Consider the following 16,259-nt stretch of genomic DNA (forward strand, 5'->3'; position numbering starts at 1 on the left):
TCATCTGGTCCAACCCTGCTGCTCAAGCAGGGTCACCTAGAGCCCGCTGCCCAGGATTGTGCCTAGATGGCTTTTGAACCTCTCCAAGGAAGGAGACTGCACAACCTCTCTGGGCAACCTGTCCCAAATGCTGTTCCAGGCTGTTCCACCATCACTTTCAGGGCCCTGGAGAAGGAAAGAACAACTCTCTGTTGCTCTCCCTAATAAATTATAGCCCACCACAGCAGTGCCATCAGACTCTCTTCCCTCTCCTCCTGGAGAGGTCCAACTTTGCAGTCCTGCCTGTGATGGAAGCTAATCGCAGGGCAGAAAAGCCTTCCTGCCACACACGGCCAACAGCTCTGGCCATCAGTGGAGAGCAGCAGTCACATCATGGGCCTTGGGCAGCTGCAACCAGCAGCACCAGTACGACGTGTCATCTCTGATCGCTCACGTGGAGCTCAGGCTTTCCCTCTGCAAAATCCCTGCTGGTTTTCACATGCGTCTTTGAGTCCCAAAGCTGCTTCTCAGGAGCAAGTGCCCCAAGTTATGTTCTCTAGGGACAGAAGGAGCAGGAGCAGTCCCACCTGGCAGCCAGAAGTTCCTTTCCTCAATGCCAGCTGCATCCTTCAGGGCTACAACAATCACCACAAAGAAATGTGGAGGCCGCATGGTTGACCCTGGAGACTAGTGGTGGCTGTGAAGTCAGGAAGTAAGCTCATGTAGCAATTCAGATGATGCATTGCATCTCCCTTACGTACTTGCTAAAGAAGGCACACATCCTCAGTAGTACTGATCAGTGCTTTGGGAAACAGTGTCCCTGAGCAGGAGGAGGAGGAGAAGCTACCTCCTCTTTACTTTTAGGCTGCTGAGTGAGATGTTGAGTATGAAGGTCACCAGCCCACTGAAAAGTCACTCTGCCCTGCTCCTATGAACACTTTAGATGGGATCACAACCTGGTCACACCTGACTGAACATGGAAGACACCTAGCAGGAATAAGACAGAGGCATGAAGGTTTAAAAAAAACAACTCATCTTCATGGGCACATTCTCCTCCTCAGAAGTCTCCTCAGAGCAGCCTTCACCTCCTTGTTTCTCAGGCTGTAAATCAGAGGATTTGAAAAAGGGATCACTACTGCAGAGAAAACTGAAGCCAACTTATCTTCATCAACTGCGGAACTACAGCTGGGCCGTAGATACATGAGGATAAAACTCACATAGAGCATCATGACAGTTGCTAGGTGGGAGGCACAGGTGGAGCAGGCTTTGCGCCTGCCTGCAGCAGAGCGCATCCTCACGATGGTCACCGCAATGCGGGTGTAGGAGGCGATGATCAGCAGGTTGGTGGTGATCATGTTGGAGCCCACAAACACAAACATCACAACCTCGTTGAGCCATGTGTCAGTGGAGGAGAGAACAAACAATGGGGGCCCATCACAGTAGAAGTCATTGATGATGTGAGGGCCACAGAAGGAGAGCTGGAGCAAGCCGCTCGTGTGTATGGTGGCATTCAGCAGCCCAGCGAGGTAGCACCCAGCAACCAGGCACGTGCAGAGTCCAGGAGACATGACGACCCTGTAGAGCAGGGGGCTGCAGATGGCCACGTAGCGGTCATACGCCATGGCAGCCAGAAGATAGATCTCAGCCGTGGCAAAAACAGCATAGAAGTAAAACTGCATGAGGCAGCCAGCAAAAGAAATGGCTTTGTGTTTTTCTGAAAGGTCCAACAGCATTTTGGGGCTGATGGTGCAGGAATAGCAAATGTCTAAGAAGGACAAGTTACTGAGGAAAAAGTACATGGGGGTGTGGAGCTGGGGGCTGACCCTGACCAGCACGATGATGCCGAGGTTTCCCACTAGGGTCAGCATGTAGGTGCCCAGGAAGAGGGCAAAGAGGAAGGGCTTCAGGTGTGGGTGCTCTGTGAGTCCTGTGAGGGTGAAGTGGGTCACCCTGGTGCAGTTCTCATCTGCCATCTGTACTGTCCTTAATCGCTGCAGAGAGACCTGGAAGGAAGAGGGTGAAAACAATGCTGGATGCAATTTCCACTTCATAAATATCAATGTGAAAAGATGACACTGCCTTTGAGTTTAAATGGAAAAGGAAAAAATGTAAAAGAACTGCTGATTATTCTCTTGCAGTGACAGTAACCTCTCTGGAAGAAGAAAAAAAAATCAGCAGTTCTTAGAAATTCTTTTCCATAAGCATTCAACAAAGAAAGCAGGGTGTCACAACCTGTTCTGTGACCCCTGATTCCCTTCCAGGCACAAATCCAGTATCTACATGCAGATTCTGGGGGGCTCATGAGATGTTTCATAAATATAATGATGACAGCTGGGGATCATGCACCCTTGTTCATTTTTCCTGTATTTTGATGCAGCAGCTACAGTGCCTAAGCAGATCCCTCTCAAGGCCCCAGTTAAAATAAGGTCCTATCACAAAGCGGAAGGGCATCTTGGAACTTAAAGTTCTGGGGAAAGACACCTGTGCTTTCAGGGTGGAAACTGGCCTCTCTTTATCTGTCTACAGACTAGGCAGAGTCTTTCCTTCTGGTCGTTTCCTTCATTAGAAGTGAGATTCATGTCTCTTTGGACTACCACACTACAGGCAAGCTACAGCCAAAGTGGCCCTCTGGTTTTCCTGGCAGTGTAGAGGATTGGCTCTTCTGACCTATTACGAACTATTTCTCTTAGATTAAGAAGCCTTATCCTCTGAGGGTAGCTTGACTATGGGAGAGGTTTAAATGAAATGCTCAGGCTTTGAGGCTTGCTCCGTAGATGTCGAAAAGGAGCCCAAGGCCAGCTGCCTCCCTGCACGCCATCGTGCACGCCAAACAACTCCTTCAGCTAGACGCTTTCACTTTTAACCTTTTGACGCAAGACCTTTTGACAAAGGTTGCCAAGGTGGGTAAATCTTAAGGCAAATCTCCCCTTAATCATTTCCTTTCCAGTTCAGGGGTTTGGTCTCTTTTGCACAGCTGATGTGAAAGTGCTCAAGCAGACATCTAAAATATCTGTTGTTACGTTAGAAGTCCAGAACCAACTGTCGTTAAATAATATAGATGTGATGAAACATACCTAATTAGAAACTTCTGTGCTCGGTCAAGTGAGACTACTCTCAGCTTAATTATACAATGGCAAACTACTTCTCTAGTAGTAGTAGTACCCTTCAAATGCCCTTTCAGAATACTAAGGCATGCCTTAAGCTGTCATTTTCACAGGCTTTAGAAAGGATTTTCCAATGGGTAACAGAATGCCTACATGTTCCTCCAACGCAGGGCATGATACAATGCTTGCCTTACACTTCCACTAACCTCTTCATTGCAAAGCTCTCCCCTTACCTGAGGAGGTGCTTGCTAAAATAAATTGGAGTCAGGCACTTTTGCAGAGCAGTTCATCCCCTCCAAAGAAAGGTCTTAGCCATTTGGGGTAAATCATCACCTGTAGCTGCTCACTTCCTGCTTTTAAAGGGAAAGTAGACACCCGTGTAGAGCTAAACTTACAAAGGTTGGATGCCCAAGAGTCAGTGAAGATTCCGCACAGGACAGAGACCTGCACATAGGGCAAAGGAAGGAGCGATCTAGGATATCACTGAGTGCATATAACCATTGAAACAACAGTGCTGCTGAAGAATACCTAGTGAGAACAGGTGGCCTTCATCACAGAATCACAGACTGGTGGAGGCTGGAGGGGACCTCTGGAGATCATCTAGTCCAACGCCCCTGCTCAAGCAGGGTCACCTAGAGCACGTTGCACAGGATCGCGTCCAGGCGGCTTTTGAATATCTCCAGAGAAGGAGACTCCACAACCTCTCTGGGCAACCTGTTCCAGTGCTCTGTCACCCTCACAGTGAAGAAGTTTTTTCTCACGGTCAGATGGAACTTCCTGTGTTTCAGTTTGTGCCCGTTGCCTCTTGTCCTGTCACTGGGCACCACTGAAAACAGTCTGGCCCCATCGTCTTGACACCCTCCCTTCAGATATTTGTATACCTTGATAAGATCCCCTCTCGGTCTTCTCTTCTCCAGGCTGAGCAGGCCCAGCTCTCGCAGCCTTTTCTCCTAAGAGAGAAGCTCCAGTCCCCCCCTAATGATCTTCATAGCCCTTTGCTGGACTCTCTCTGATACTTCCATGTCTCTCTTCTACTAAGGAGCCCAGAAATGGACACAGTACTCCAGATGTTATATCACGTGAGCCTCAAGTGAAGGTCCTGAAAAAGATAAGGACAACTTAATTTGTGGGGGGGAGGAAACAGGAGGATGGAGCAGCCATGAGTGACAGAAAGCTACATTCTCTTTTGCACCTTCCTGCTGGGGTCCAGGATTGTCTGCACTGTCTACAGGAGCGCTGGTCATGGCCAGCTACCTGCAGCAGAGCTGCCGGCAAAGCCCCGTTCCACCATGCATGCCGGGGCTCTTGAGCCCAGCCAACTTTCCCCTGGGTGTCAGCAACATCCTGAGGAGGCCAAGGCAGAAGCTTTTCCTGGGCAGGTGTGCTCATTCCTTGCCTGACACAGCTACCTGCCCAAGCTAGTGGGGAGTATGGGCTCAAACTCTCCTTCTAGCAAGTTCCTCTGCTGTTCCTCCCAAACCCATCTGGACTTGTTTCCATAATGCAGGAACAATACAGATGTGAGGCGAGCTTGGACCTGACAACAGCCTGGGACACACTCTTGTAACACCACCAGGACCTAGCAGAGCAGTGTCCAAGTGTGCCCTGGATGTCGGTGTGCTCTCTGCTTCCCGGTACTTTGTCTCCTGGACTCCGGGTAGCACTGGTGGGGAAGATGCTCTTCTACAGACGTGTCATCCCGTGGTGAAAAGTAAGTGTAACCAACCCAGGGATAGTTGTGTGTTTGGGTGAGGCAAGGGGGACCTGCTAGGTTTGGGGTATCCTGTCTCATCAGTCCCCCAAATCCCTTCTTGCACGTTACAGTAGGCGTGCTTGTTCTCCCATTCATTTGTGCATCTCTCCTCCTGCAGCTCCTGGTGGGATGCAGTGAAGTACACTTGAGGAGTATGTTTGCATACTATGCCTTTTGTCAGTACATACTCTGTTTTTGAGATCCCCATGATTAAGGGAATGGTGCTCAGGGGCAGGCATTGACACCTGAACAGGCATTTCCAACAATTATGATCCAAAATCGCCCCACCCGCAGGACCTCATCCTCTTAACATACATTAGTCTTCCACAGTTTTCAGCAGAACCGGAAATCTCCAACTGCCATGCCTCTTACCTGCATACAGACAAACTGTAATGATTCAGACAAACTTTCAAAAGTGAATAGTAATGGTGGGCTATTTGGCCAGCGCTCATTTTGAAAGCGTGCCACGGGCGAAACAAGCTGACAAAGGTTCTGCCTTATTCTGGGACGTGGAAAAAATTAACTTTAGCACCTGACTTAAACACAGTGCTAAACTAAGAATCCCCCTTAGCCGTGTTGCTTGTCCACTATGACATTCTTCCTGCTCGTGAATTCTAGTGAGCAGCACAGGTCTAGTAAGGTTAATCCGACACCATGTGTAAAAGCATTATTCCATGTGCCCTGCCATTTCCCACCTCTTCGTTTGCATCTTTGCTGCATTCTTTATCAGTAGTTCCTTACCAAGAGCCTTAATTTTCCTACCTTACATTGGTGCTCCTGCAGTTCTTCACAGTTCTCCTCTGTCCCAGTGAAACTACAGGCAGGTAGGATCATCAGCCAGGTGCTGATGGAGGATTTTCTCCAGGCACAAAGTTATCCAATTCTTCTCAGAGACATATGAGGATAGTCAACACGTCGCCATCCAGCATCTCTTTGTCTCAGAAATTCACTCACGTTTGCTCCGTTCAGTGGTCTCCCCGAGCTATTGGCAGACTCCCACTCAGTGAGGACTGAGCGGAAGTCCAAATATAGGCTCTGTCGGTCTCTGTGAAACCAGAATGATGTCCCACTCATCCCATACTCATGGGATAAGTTATCAGAGGTTCTCCAGGGCACCTGGTAAACAGAGCGAGCTTCCCCTGAGGACCTGGGCTTGCATCATGCAGAGATTTCTCTCTGCAGCTAATGTTTTGGCAAATCCCCCAAACATATCAGAAATAATGCCTGCAGACGATAAGTCATTATACTGATGCACTTAACTTTGCAGGGAAGAACTAGACACGAGACAATGCATTTCTGTGGAAGGATGTAAATCAGAACTACTTCTTCCTGTGTTTCTGGAGAAACACATCCAAGTAACTTCTTACTACTGGCTCAATTGAAGGAAATCTGTTCATCTCTGTCATGGCCAGTCACGTTAAATTTACTTTTATTTGTGTAATATTTTTGCTTGAATTGAACGTGCACCTGTTAAAGAAAAAGCACAGTCTTTCTTTCTGGGATTTACCTCCAATTCTGGAGGCAACACCTACCTCTGGGCTAGTTTACCTGAGGTTCCCTCTGCTCACAAGAAAAGGTGTCCAACCTAAAACATGCCATGTGCCACCATTAAGACATGTTCAGGAGCTGCTCTGCTGCACTCATGCTGCTCTCATGCACTCATGGAGAGCAGTGGTGGTACTTTAAGGATGCTTGGAAAATCCCAGGACGTCTCATTCAACATGTTGGCTAGTTTAGCATTACTGATTCCACATCACATACTATCCAGGGAGGCCTGCACAAAGGTCCTGGCTCTTCAGCCCCTTCGTAGGTGATCACTGAATCAGACTAATCACGGACTCGGGTGGGAAGGGACCTCAGGAGGCCTCTAGTCCAACCTCCTCCTTAATGCAGGTTTTCAACACTGAATTCACATCACATTGCACAGGGCCTTCTCCAGTCAAGGCTTGAAAAATCTCCAAGGATGGAGGCTGCACAGCCTTGCTGGGCCCTCTTCCAGTGCCCGACTGTCCTCTGGGGGGAAAACGGTCTTCCATCCAGTCAAACCTCCCCATTTCGGTTTATGACCACTGTCCCTCATCTCTCTGCTGTGCGCCTCAGCAGAGCCTGGCTTTGGCTTCTTGATAACCTGCGTGTAGGCACTGTGAGGCTGCTCTTAGGTCCTCCCAAGGCCTTCTGGTCTCCAGGCTAAGTTAGCACTTTTCCATCAGCTTCTTCTCACAGGTGGGGTGCCTCAGACCCCGACTGTCTTGGGGGTCCCTGCTAGACTTGCTCAGGTTTGTTGACACCGTTCTTGCTGTGGGAGGCCAAACCTGGAGGGGGTACCCAAACATGGCCTAAGAAGTGCCAAGTAAAGGGGGATAACCACAGCCCTCCACATCCTGGCTGTGCTCCTGTGCACGTGGCCCAGGATGCTCTAGGCTCCACTCGCTGCCAGGGCACACTGCTGGCTCAGGCTTGCCTGCCAGGACTGCAGGTCTCCCAGCAGAGATGCTCCCCAGCACACACCAGTCTGTCACAGGCACAGCACTTATCATTTGTCCCTGCTGAAGTTCATGAGGTTCCCAGTGGCCCATTCCCCCAGCCTGCCCAGGTCCCTCTGCACAGCCACCCTGCCCACAAGCATATCAGCTGGTCCAGCCCCACAGTTTGGCATCACCCACACACTTGACGACGGTGCACTCCATCTCCTCCATGCATTAACAACAATCTAAAACAGGACAGCTCCAGGACAAAACTTTGGGGAGCAGCAAGAGCCAGCTGGGACCTCAGCAAAGGCAGGACCTCCCCATGGGGACACAGACCCACAGGCACAGACCCAGCAGGCAGAGCCTGGGGCTGGCAACAGGCTCCCTTGACAGCCCCAGGCACGGCAAGCAAGGAGCCAGGTCTGGGGCCCATCCAGAGGCGACCTATGGTGCAGGTCTGAGGTCCACCCAGGAGTCAGAGACCAGGCTGGAGACAAGCACACCTACAGCATAGCTCAGGAAGAAGCTGAAGGCCCTGGGCTGAGCTTAAACAGGGCTCCTGGGCCATGGGCAAGGGGTGGTGTGAGTGGGGCTCCAGGTGAGGCTCCTCAGGGCTATTATGCCCCCTTGCTGCCCTCAGGGCACTAAAATGCACAATGAATGCCATCCCAGGAGGGATAGAGAAGGCATTAAACAGAAACATTTTGACCAGTTCAGAAAGCAATGTTTTTTGTCGGACGTGGAAGTATACCATCTTGGCACATACGCTTGGACCTTTTCATCTGCATTATGAAAAGGCACCTTTCATTTAAAGATTGATCTTTATTTTAAATGGCTTAAGTAAATTGCAAACGAATAAACTTCATGCTGCGTCCAATAGAAATGCACTTTTCAGTGTTTCGTCTTGATTACACACACACACACACACACATATATATATACATATAAAGAGAGGCAAATGTACATATGTATATGTGTACAGATGGAAAGGAACCAAGTCCCCTAGCATTCTTCCCACTACCCTGAGGATAAGCTAAGGCAGAACAGACCTTGCAATCAAAACTGAGGTCGCTGGGACACTTGCAAAGCAGAGGTATTGGTCCAGCATCACAGAGTCCACCATTCCCCAGCAATGTGCTCCTCTATTACACAGAAGTGAAAACAAGGCGATAATCATGTCCCCCAGCACAGTAAGCTTAACTGAAAGGACCATCCTTTCAAAACACACAGGAACTTTTTTTTTTTTTTTTTAAGAGATGCATAGTGCCAGGATAACTCTCTTCTCCCAGGGAGAGGATTTGGGACAAAAGAGGTTCCTCGTGGTCAGAGGACAGTGGGGCAAGCAGACCAAAAGGACTTTGGGTTTCCATGAGAAATCGCGCCAGTGAAAAGCTGAAGATCAGGGTAGCTCTGCAGCTGCTTGGCCCAGCACGTGTTTGGTGGGGTGCCTCACCCTGCGCAACAGGCAGGGTAAGGCAACACTGAAGCTGCCCATTCAAAGGAAGAGAAGGCAGAAATTCTACTCCTACTCTTGATTTCTTATTCCAAATGGCAAGGAGGGCTTCATCGCCTGTAACAGGGAAGCTCCCAACTGGTGATCAGCCTGTGACTGTGCAGCGATGTTGCTGGGGCAGCTGGCTGAGCCCTCAAGCCGCAGGAGAGCATCTGCCAGGCTGCACTGGTCCTAGGTCAGGGGATGGCTTAGGTGATCTCTCAAGGTCTCCACTAGCACAGATTTTCTAAACTGTAAGTTGAGACTGATTGCGAACTCACAAGGAACAATATGAATAACCGCGAGCCTTGAGTTGGGACTGCCATCTTCCCTGCTCTCGCCTGGAAAGAGCACAGTGATGGACACCAAAGGCTCCAGTCCTGAAAGCTTTTCTCTGTAGGAGTGCAAAGATACTGATGTGAAACAAGCAAACTAGGTGGCTGGGGGAGTCGAGCCGCGCTGGGTGAGGGAGGGCTTGAACACACCTTTAGTGCCCATCATAGCAGTCTTGCAGGGCAAACGCCTTCTACCAGCCCGTGTCTCCACTCCAGGTAGATTTCACACCTTCTTGGAGTCCACAGATCCCTCAGGCTCTCCAGAGACCTTGGAAAGGCTTCCTCTTTTCCTGGAGCTTCAAGTCTGCTTCCCTGCCACCCCCAGCCAGCTCCCCCTGAGCCAGCCGTCTCCCCAAATGCATGCTCAGTCCCTCCCAGAGCCAGCAGCCCCCCTTCCTTCCTCCAGAGCCTCTCCCCGGGCAGGCGGGCACCTCTCTCCCCAATAAACGACCTTTTTCTAAACATCATTTATCGGTTCTGGACACCATCTGACAAGGAGACATTTTGACCACCCAGCACAGCACAGCTGATTTGAACTCTGCAGTAAGAAAGGAAGTGGCAAGCAACTAATGCCTGAACGGAGCTGGATTAGCTCCTGAAAAGAAGGATTTGCTAGAGCTGCCCACAAGCATTGCCCAAAAGCAATCACCAGCCCCATGAGATTATCTCCTAGGACTACCAGGGCATGGCTACCGAGCTATCTAACACTAGCCCCTCTCCTGGCTTTTTCTTTCTTCACTCAGGCTGGGAAGAAGGGATGGTAGAAAACTGCGCAGAAGCAATAGAGTTCATTCCTGAGGGTTTTTCAGACTGCCTGGAACTGCAGATTTGTGGCAGATGAATGGCACGGACTCAGGAAGGTTTGCGTCCTGAGACATTTATTGTTTATTCTGACACATATTTATACTAAAAAGTTAGCTACTTCAGCAACTCACAGATACACTTTGCTAAGCCAATCATTATGCAGATTATGTCACAGGTAGCCAATCATTGCACCAATCACGCACGCAGTGATCATGTCTTGTTTGCTTCTTTGTTGGAGAAACACTGACTTGTTCTTAGCCTTGGTTCCCACTGGCTTTTGCTGGTTTATCTGTACTTTCTCAAGATGTATCATTCCCAGCTGCACCAGTGTCCTTGGGTATACTTGCCCCTGTTCAGACCCTTCTTTGTTCGAGCTAGCAACAGTTTCCCCTGTTCCCCTTTTCCCACGGTGTGCAACTTTCCTCCAACTTAACCCTGTCATGACCCTCCACACAGATTCCCCTTTTCTTGGTTTTCCTGGTGAGCTACGTCATCACATTAGTGGGGAATCTTGGGATGATCTTTCTAATTGGGGTTGACCCTCAACTTCACACCCCCACGTACTTCTTCCTCAGTCACCTGTCCCTTGTAGACCTCTGCTGCTCCTCCGTGGTCACCCCCCAGGTGCTGGCCAATTTCTTTGCTCAGCAGAAAGCCATTTCACTTCTGCAGTGAGCCACGCACATGTGGTTCTTCAGCCTCTTTGTGCCTACCAAGTGTCACCTCCTGGCAGCGATGGCCTAGGACCGCTACGTGGCCAATACGTGGCCATTTCCAAACCTCTGCTCTACACTGTCATCATGTACCCAAAATCTGTGCCCAGCTGATAGTTGGCCCTTACATGGTGGGGATCGTGAATGCCGTGACACATAGCAGCCTTGCTTTCCAGATACGCTTCTGCAAGCCCAGTGTGATCAGTCACTTCTTCTGCGATATCCCCACAGTGATCCCCTGCTCCTCCTCGCACACCCGCACCAACAAGCTGGTGCTTTTCAGCCTGTCCTTCGTACTTATGTACTGGCCTAGGTACTGGAGAAACCCACATCTCCCACAGACTCCCCTGAAACAGTCAAAGCCCCTAGGACAGATGAGGCCTTTAGCAGCTATGTACAAATACAGGGTAAGGCAGAAAAGGGGGAGCACAGCCAGAGCTAGACACGAGCCTCTCCTTGACCAACCCAGGCTCCCACAATATCTAAAGGACTTCTCAAGTTTTTATTTGATTTTCTATGGAGTGAAAAACAGGCAAAGATGAAGCATCTGATTAGCAAATGCCAACAAATGCATATGAACTGTACGTGTAGTGAGAACCAGAGATGCCTTATTCTTTAAGGAGACCAAATGAGAGGCCTTGTCCACCAGCAGGCAGAGGGAAGAGTTGAAGCTTGACCCACTGGAAGCCTCTCGGCTGGCCTGAACTCCAAGCTCTCATCACCTAGGCTACGCTAGGCCGCTAGGCTAGGTTAAATCTATTTCTGCCACAAATGGCACTGTTCTGCTTCCCAAAACAAGCAGCTCACTCTGGGGGCCAGCCAGCCAGCCTTCCAGGAGTCATCAGCTTAACAAGCCCTTCTGGGCATTAGGAAGAAAGTCCCTAATGACCCTGAAACCTTCTTGGAGAGCTCACACTCACCTTACCTCATTCTTCCTAACAAGCCACTGCGGGACAACCTCAGAGAGACTATCAAGAAGGAAACTTTCTTCTTTGTTAATGGCAACGAGCACTTCTAAAGCTGTTTGGTTTGTCACAACTACCTCGGCCCTGAAGCCTGTGGTTAGGGAGCTTACGGGTCAGTACGTTGGCATATGCCTCGCCAGTCCTCCACTCCTTTGGTACGGAGGTTACCACCAGAGGTCCAAGTCCATGCAGCTTGCCACCAGCAGCTGAGAAGGCAGCTTCCCCTGGCCACCAAGGGTTGGCAGAAGTCACCTAGCACCTTGCAGCAGGTGCTTGGGGCCTCACAGGGGCTGCAGCATGGAGAGCTAGAAAACTCAGCATGAAGGAGACCCCCAACACACTAGAAGCAAGCATCAGGGGCCAGTAATAGGGCCCATCAGCAGCCCCAGGCACCACAAGTGAAGAAGCAGGTGCGGAGTCCATCCAGGGCCTCCCATCAGGAGCAAAAGGAGACCAGGCAGGTCCAGAGACCAGCCACAATGTATGTTCCAAGGGTCCATCTAGGAGGGAAGCTACCTGCAGTGCAGGTCTGAGGCCAATCCAAGAGACAAGGCAGGAGCCAGTCATGCCTACCAAACATCTCAGAGAAGGGCTCAAACCCCTGGGCTGAGCTTAAATGAGGTCCTAGGCTATGGGCTGGGTGGAGGTCCAGGTGAGGCTCTTCAGGGCCATCAAGGCCTATTATTGCTTTCAGGGCCCTGACTCAAACAGTGCTACTACCCCAGCTCATGGATGCTAACTGTGCTGGTGGTTCTTAGTTGCTTTCTGCTGCTTGAGGGACTGAAGTCTGTGAGGTGGCCTCCTCCACGGCCAGCTCTATCAGCAAAAGCAGGCCTTGATGTGCAGCAATGCCAGGCTTTTCCCGCCTGCGATTCCTGCCCCTCCCTCTTCAATGCATGTCAAACCATAGTCCTCTCCAACACAGGGCTGACTGCTGGTGCAGCCTTGCATCTCTCTGAGATGTGCAGCTGCTTAACCACACTTCAAATGGATGTGCTATTAAATTGGTTAACATGTTAAAAAACGCTGAATGATATGAAAGCACTGCTAGTCCAAGTGAATTCAGCTATTCATGCAGGCCCACATCTTGGCAGCCTTCAGGGAGTCGATAACCTCCCACCTCAGACTCAAAGGGGACATTAGCACATGGTTTCTCTTAGAGAACTTCATGGCATTGCACCGTCTGCCTGAGTCAGCAGAGATTATGTAGTCCCTTCAAGTTGGGTCATCAGGCCCTACCCATCAGATGGCAAGGTAGCGTGTGTCCAGCTGAGCCACACGCTTGGTGCACGGGCAGTGCTACCAGGGGCAGGCGATGTTCCCCTGTCCGCGAGGCAGGGTCTGCCAGCGATGCCTCTGTCGGTCTCGGCAAGGATGCAGGTGAGCCCTCAAGCCCTGACAGGATAATGGGGACCAGTTCCCCCAGCAGCTGCATGCGGAGGGCCCGCCAGCATTCAGGACACACAGGTTGGCACCTGAGTCCAGAGTGATGCCTGCACCACCACAGCCAAGGGACGGAGAAGGAAAAGGGAAGTGGTGTGAGCCTTGCAGGGGGACAAACAACCGTCCCCTCGGTTTCTCTGCTTGACAATTTTAAAAAGCTTTGATTTCCTTGGTGGTGATTGAGGTCAGCACATGATTTCCAGCTCTGTGTTCTGTAGCAGGGGTGTATGGCGCATGCTGCAGGACCACTCCGCAATGTGATCCAGAGCTAACCAGCGTGGGCATGGGGAGAGTCAAGAAACACAGAGCACAAGGCAGGGACCTGCACCCCGAGGGGCTCTCAAAGAAGCCACGCACAAGAAGGTGCTGGGCAGGAAGATGGCAAGTGAAAGTCAGCATACCTATAGAGAAAGCAGTGCGCAGGAGGAAATAAAGAAATCATTAACTTCAGCTCAGAACCCCCAGTTTTGTACTCAGCCACGGTTTCATATTCCATGCTGAGCGCAGGAAATGGAAAGGTGCCTCTGGCTCTCAATATAATCTAGAGAAAAAAACTTACTTTAAGGGAAGACTCAGAATATGAATTTGAAAGGCTCATTTAATGTGTTCTTTATACATACAGAAGAGTATAGTCAGTCCAAGGATATGAAGTTATACCTTTAATATCCTAGGAGGATAGTGGTGGTCAGCAAATCAGATAGCACAACACTTCATGATTCAGCCTCAAACTATTCAGATATAGAAATGTAACATAAGCTTGTTCATCATTCATTGAGGTTTACATTATATCACAGCTTTTAAATAGTCTTCATTGAACACTGTACCTTCAAACTCCCGTTCACTCAGCATAGGCATTCTGGAAACATGGTGAGACTGCTTGACAAAATTGGAAAATAGAAACAAATAGTTTTGGCTAACAGGCTAAAAGAGATGGTGCAAAGCAGATGAAAAAGCTTTGAGGGGAATTTCAACGTTCCTATACTTTAAGAGGGCCTGTGAAAAGACATTTCTCCCATAAAGCCTGGAGTGCTGTGTCCAGGTCTGGGCTCCCCAGTACAAGAGAGACATGGAGCTCCTAGAACGAGTCCAGCAAAGGGCTGTGAAGGTGATTAAGGGACTGGAGCATCTTTGCTGTGAGGAGAGGCTGAGAGAGCTGGGACTGTTCAGCTTTGAGAGGAGAAAGCTCAAGGGGGATCTTGTCAATGTATAGAAATACCTGATGGGGGGAGGTAGGGAAGATGGAGCCAGACTCTTCTCGGTGGTGCGCAGTGAAAAGACAAAATGAAATACAGGCAATGCTATTTAAACATAAGAAAAAAGTGTTGATGGTGAGGGTGGTCACACACTGGAACAGGGTGCCCAGAGAGGTTGTGGAGTCTGCATCCTTGCAGCTATTCAAAGCCCGACTGCACACAGTCCTGAGCAACCCACTGTAGCTGATCCTGCTCTAAGCAGAGGGCTTGGACTAGACAGCTGCAGAGGTCCCTTCCAACCTTAACCCTTCTGTGATTTTGTGTGCAGATCCACAGCATCACCATCTCCAGCTCATAAACTCACCTTTTGCCGTTTTGCACAGTGGCAGTATAACTGTGACAGTGTGGGGAATAGAGTAACTGGAGAAGAAGCTTGTTCTTCAGACAAGAAAGATGTAGCTATGTCAGTGGGCACAATCAGTCTGAGGGATGGCTAATTAATTCTCCAGTCCTGATCTGTGAGGTTTCAAACAGTTTTGGAAGCAGCAATCTCAGAAACATGCGTGAAACATTCTCTTTCCAAAGAAGAAAAACTAAGGAAAACCATATAAAATGAGAATGCCTTTCAGAAGTACACTTTCCTCCTGATAATATTGATTGTGGCATGCTTCACCTCCTTGTTCCTCAGACTGTAAATCAAGGGGTTCAGCATGGGGACTATAATGCTATAAAAGATGGATGAAATTTTCTTGCTCTCCGTGGAGTTCATTGAACTGGGTTGCATGTAATTGAAAGCAGCAGATACGTAGAAGATGGTGATGGCTGCTAGGTGGGAGGCACAGGTGGAGCAGGCTTTGCGCCTGCCTTCAGCAGAGCGCATCCTCACAATGGTCACTGCAATGCGGGCATAGGAGGCGATGCTGAGCAGGTTGGTGGTGGTCATGTTGAAGCCCACAAACACAATCATCACAACCTCGTTGAGCCATGTGTCAGTGGAGGAGAGAACAAGCAATGGGGGCCCATCACAGTAGAAGTTATTGATGACGTGAGGGCCACAGAAGGAGAGCTGGAGCAAGGTGCTTGTGTGTATGATGGCATTCAGCATCCCCGCAAGGTAGGACCCGGTGACCAGGCACGTGCAGAGTCCAGGAGACATGATGATCCCATAGAGCAGGGGGCTGCAGATGGCCACATAGCGGTCATACGCCATGGCAGCCAAAAGGTAAATCTCAGTCGTGGCAAAAACAGCATAGAAGTAAAACTGCATGAGGCAGCCAGCAAAAGAAATGGCTTTGTGTTTTTCTGAAAGGTCCAACAGCATTTTGGGGCTGATGGTGCAGGAATAGCAAATGTCTAAGAAGGACAAGTTACTGAGGAAAAAGTACATGGGGGTGTGGAGCTGGGGGCTGACCCTGACCAGCACGATGATGCTGAGGTTTCCCACTAGGGTCAGCATGTAGGTGCCCAGGAAGAGGGCAAAGAGGACAGGCTTCAGCTGTGGGTGCTCTGTGAGTCCTGTGAGGGTGAAGTGTGTCACCCTGGTGCAGTTCTCATCTGCCATCTGTACTGTCCTTAATTGCTGCAGAGAGACGTGGAAGGAAGACAGAGCAAAGAAGTGAGAGAAATTTGTGTTAACATCCTCACTGTTGTCCACCTTGAGAAAGCTCTCTCAGTATCTGAGGCAGCGTGAGCAGAAGGCGTGGACAATCCATACATGCAAATGTCTTCTGGTGAACACAAGTGTAATCTGACAAACTGACAGCGATTCATCTGCCCTAATTGTCCAGGCTGTCTTTTTAATCCAAGGTGAGAGAAATAGGCTCTCCTGAGTGTGTATTCCTCCAACATATTCCAGCTGTCTAGCTTAGGAAGAGATGATTCACACCCTTGAGGACAGCCCTAGGTTTTCTCAGCACACACATCACCTCCCTTCCCCCTGGTTTTTCTCTCTCGCAGGCTCAACATTGCTGAGGTTTCCCTTGCTTTGTCTTGTTAGGCAGCTTTACCTGT

At 49.8% G+C, this 16,259-nt stretch overlaps 2 protein-coding genes across 2 annotated transcripts; both read right to left on the reverse strand.

The window, feature by feature from the left end:
- Positions 1 to 1,016: 1,016 nt before the first annotated feature.
- LOC136991836 (olfactory receptor 5G9-like) lies at positions 1,017 to 1,952 on the reverse strand. The gene has a single exon (XM_067295292.1). The coding sequence runs from the start codon at positions 1,950 to 1,952 to the stop codon at positions 1,017 to 1,019; it is 936 nt and encodes a 311-aa protein (XP_067151393.1).
- A 12,922-nt stretch (positions 1,953 to 14,874) lies between these two features.
- LOC136991837 (olfactory receptor 5J3-like) lies at positions 14,875 to 15,810 on the reverse strand. Its single transcript, XM_067295293.1, has one exon. It carries the CDS (start codon positions 15,808 to 15,810, stop codon positions 14,875 to 14,877), a length of 936 nt encoding a protein of 311 aa, XP_067151394.1.
- Between the last annotated feature and the right edge of the window lie 449 nt (positions 15,811 to 16,259).

The sequence above is a fragment of the Apteryx mantelli genome, chromosome 4 (genome assembly GCF_036417845.1).
Source record: "Apteryx mantelli isolate bAptMan1 chromosome 4, bAptMan1.hap1, whole genome shotgun sequence".
Taxonomy (NCBI): domain Eukaryota; kingdom Metazoa; phylum Chordata; class Aves; order Apterygiformes; family Apterygidae; genus Apteryx; species Apteryx mantelli.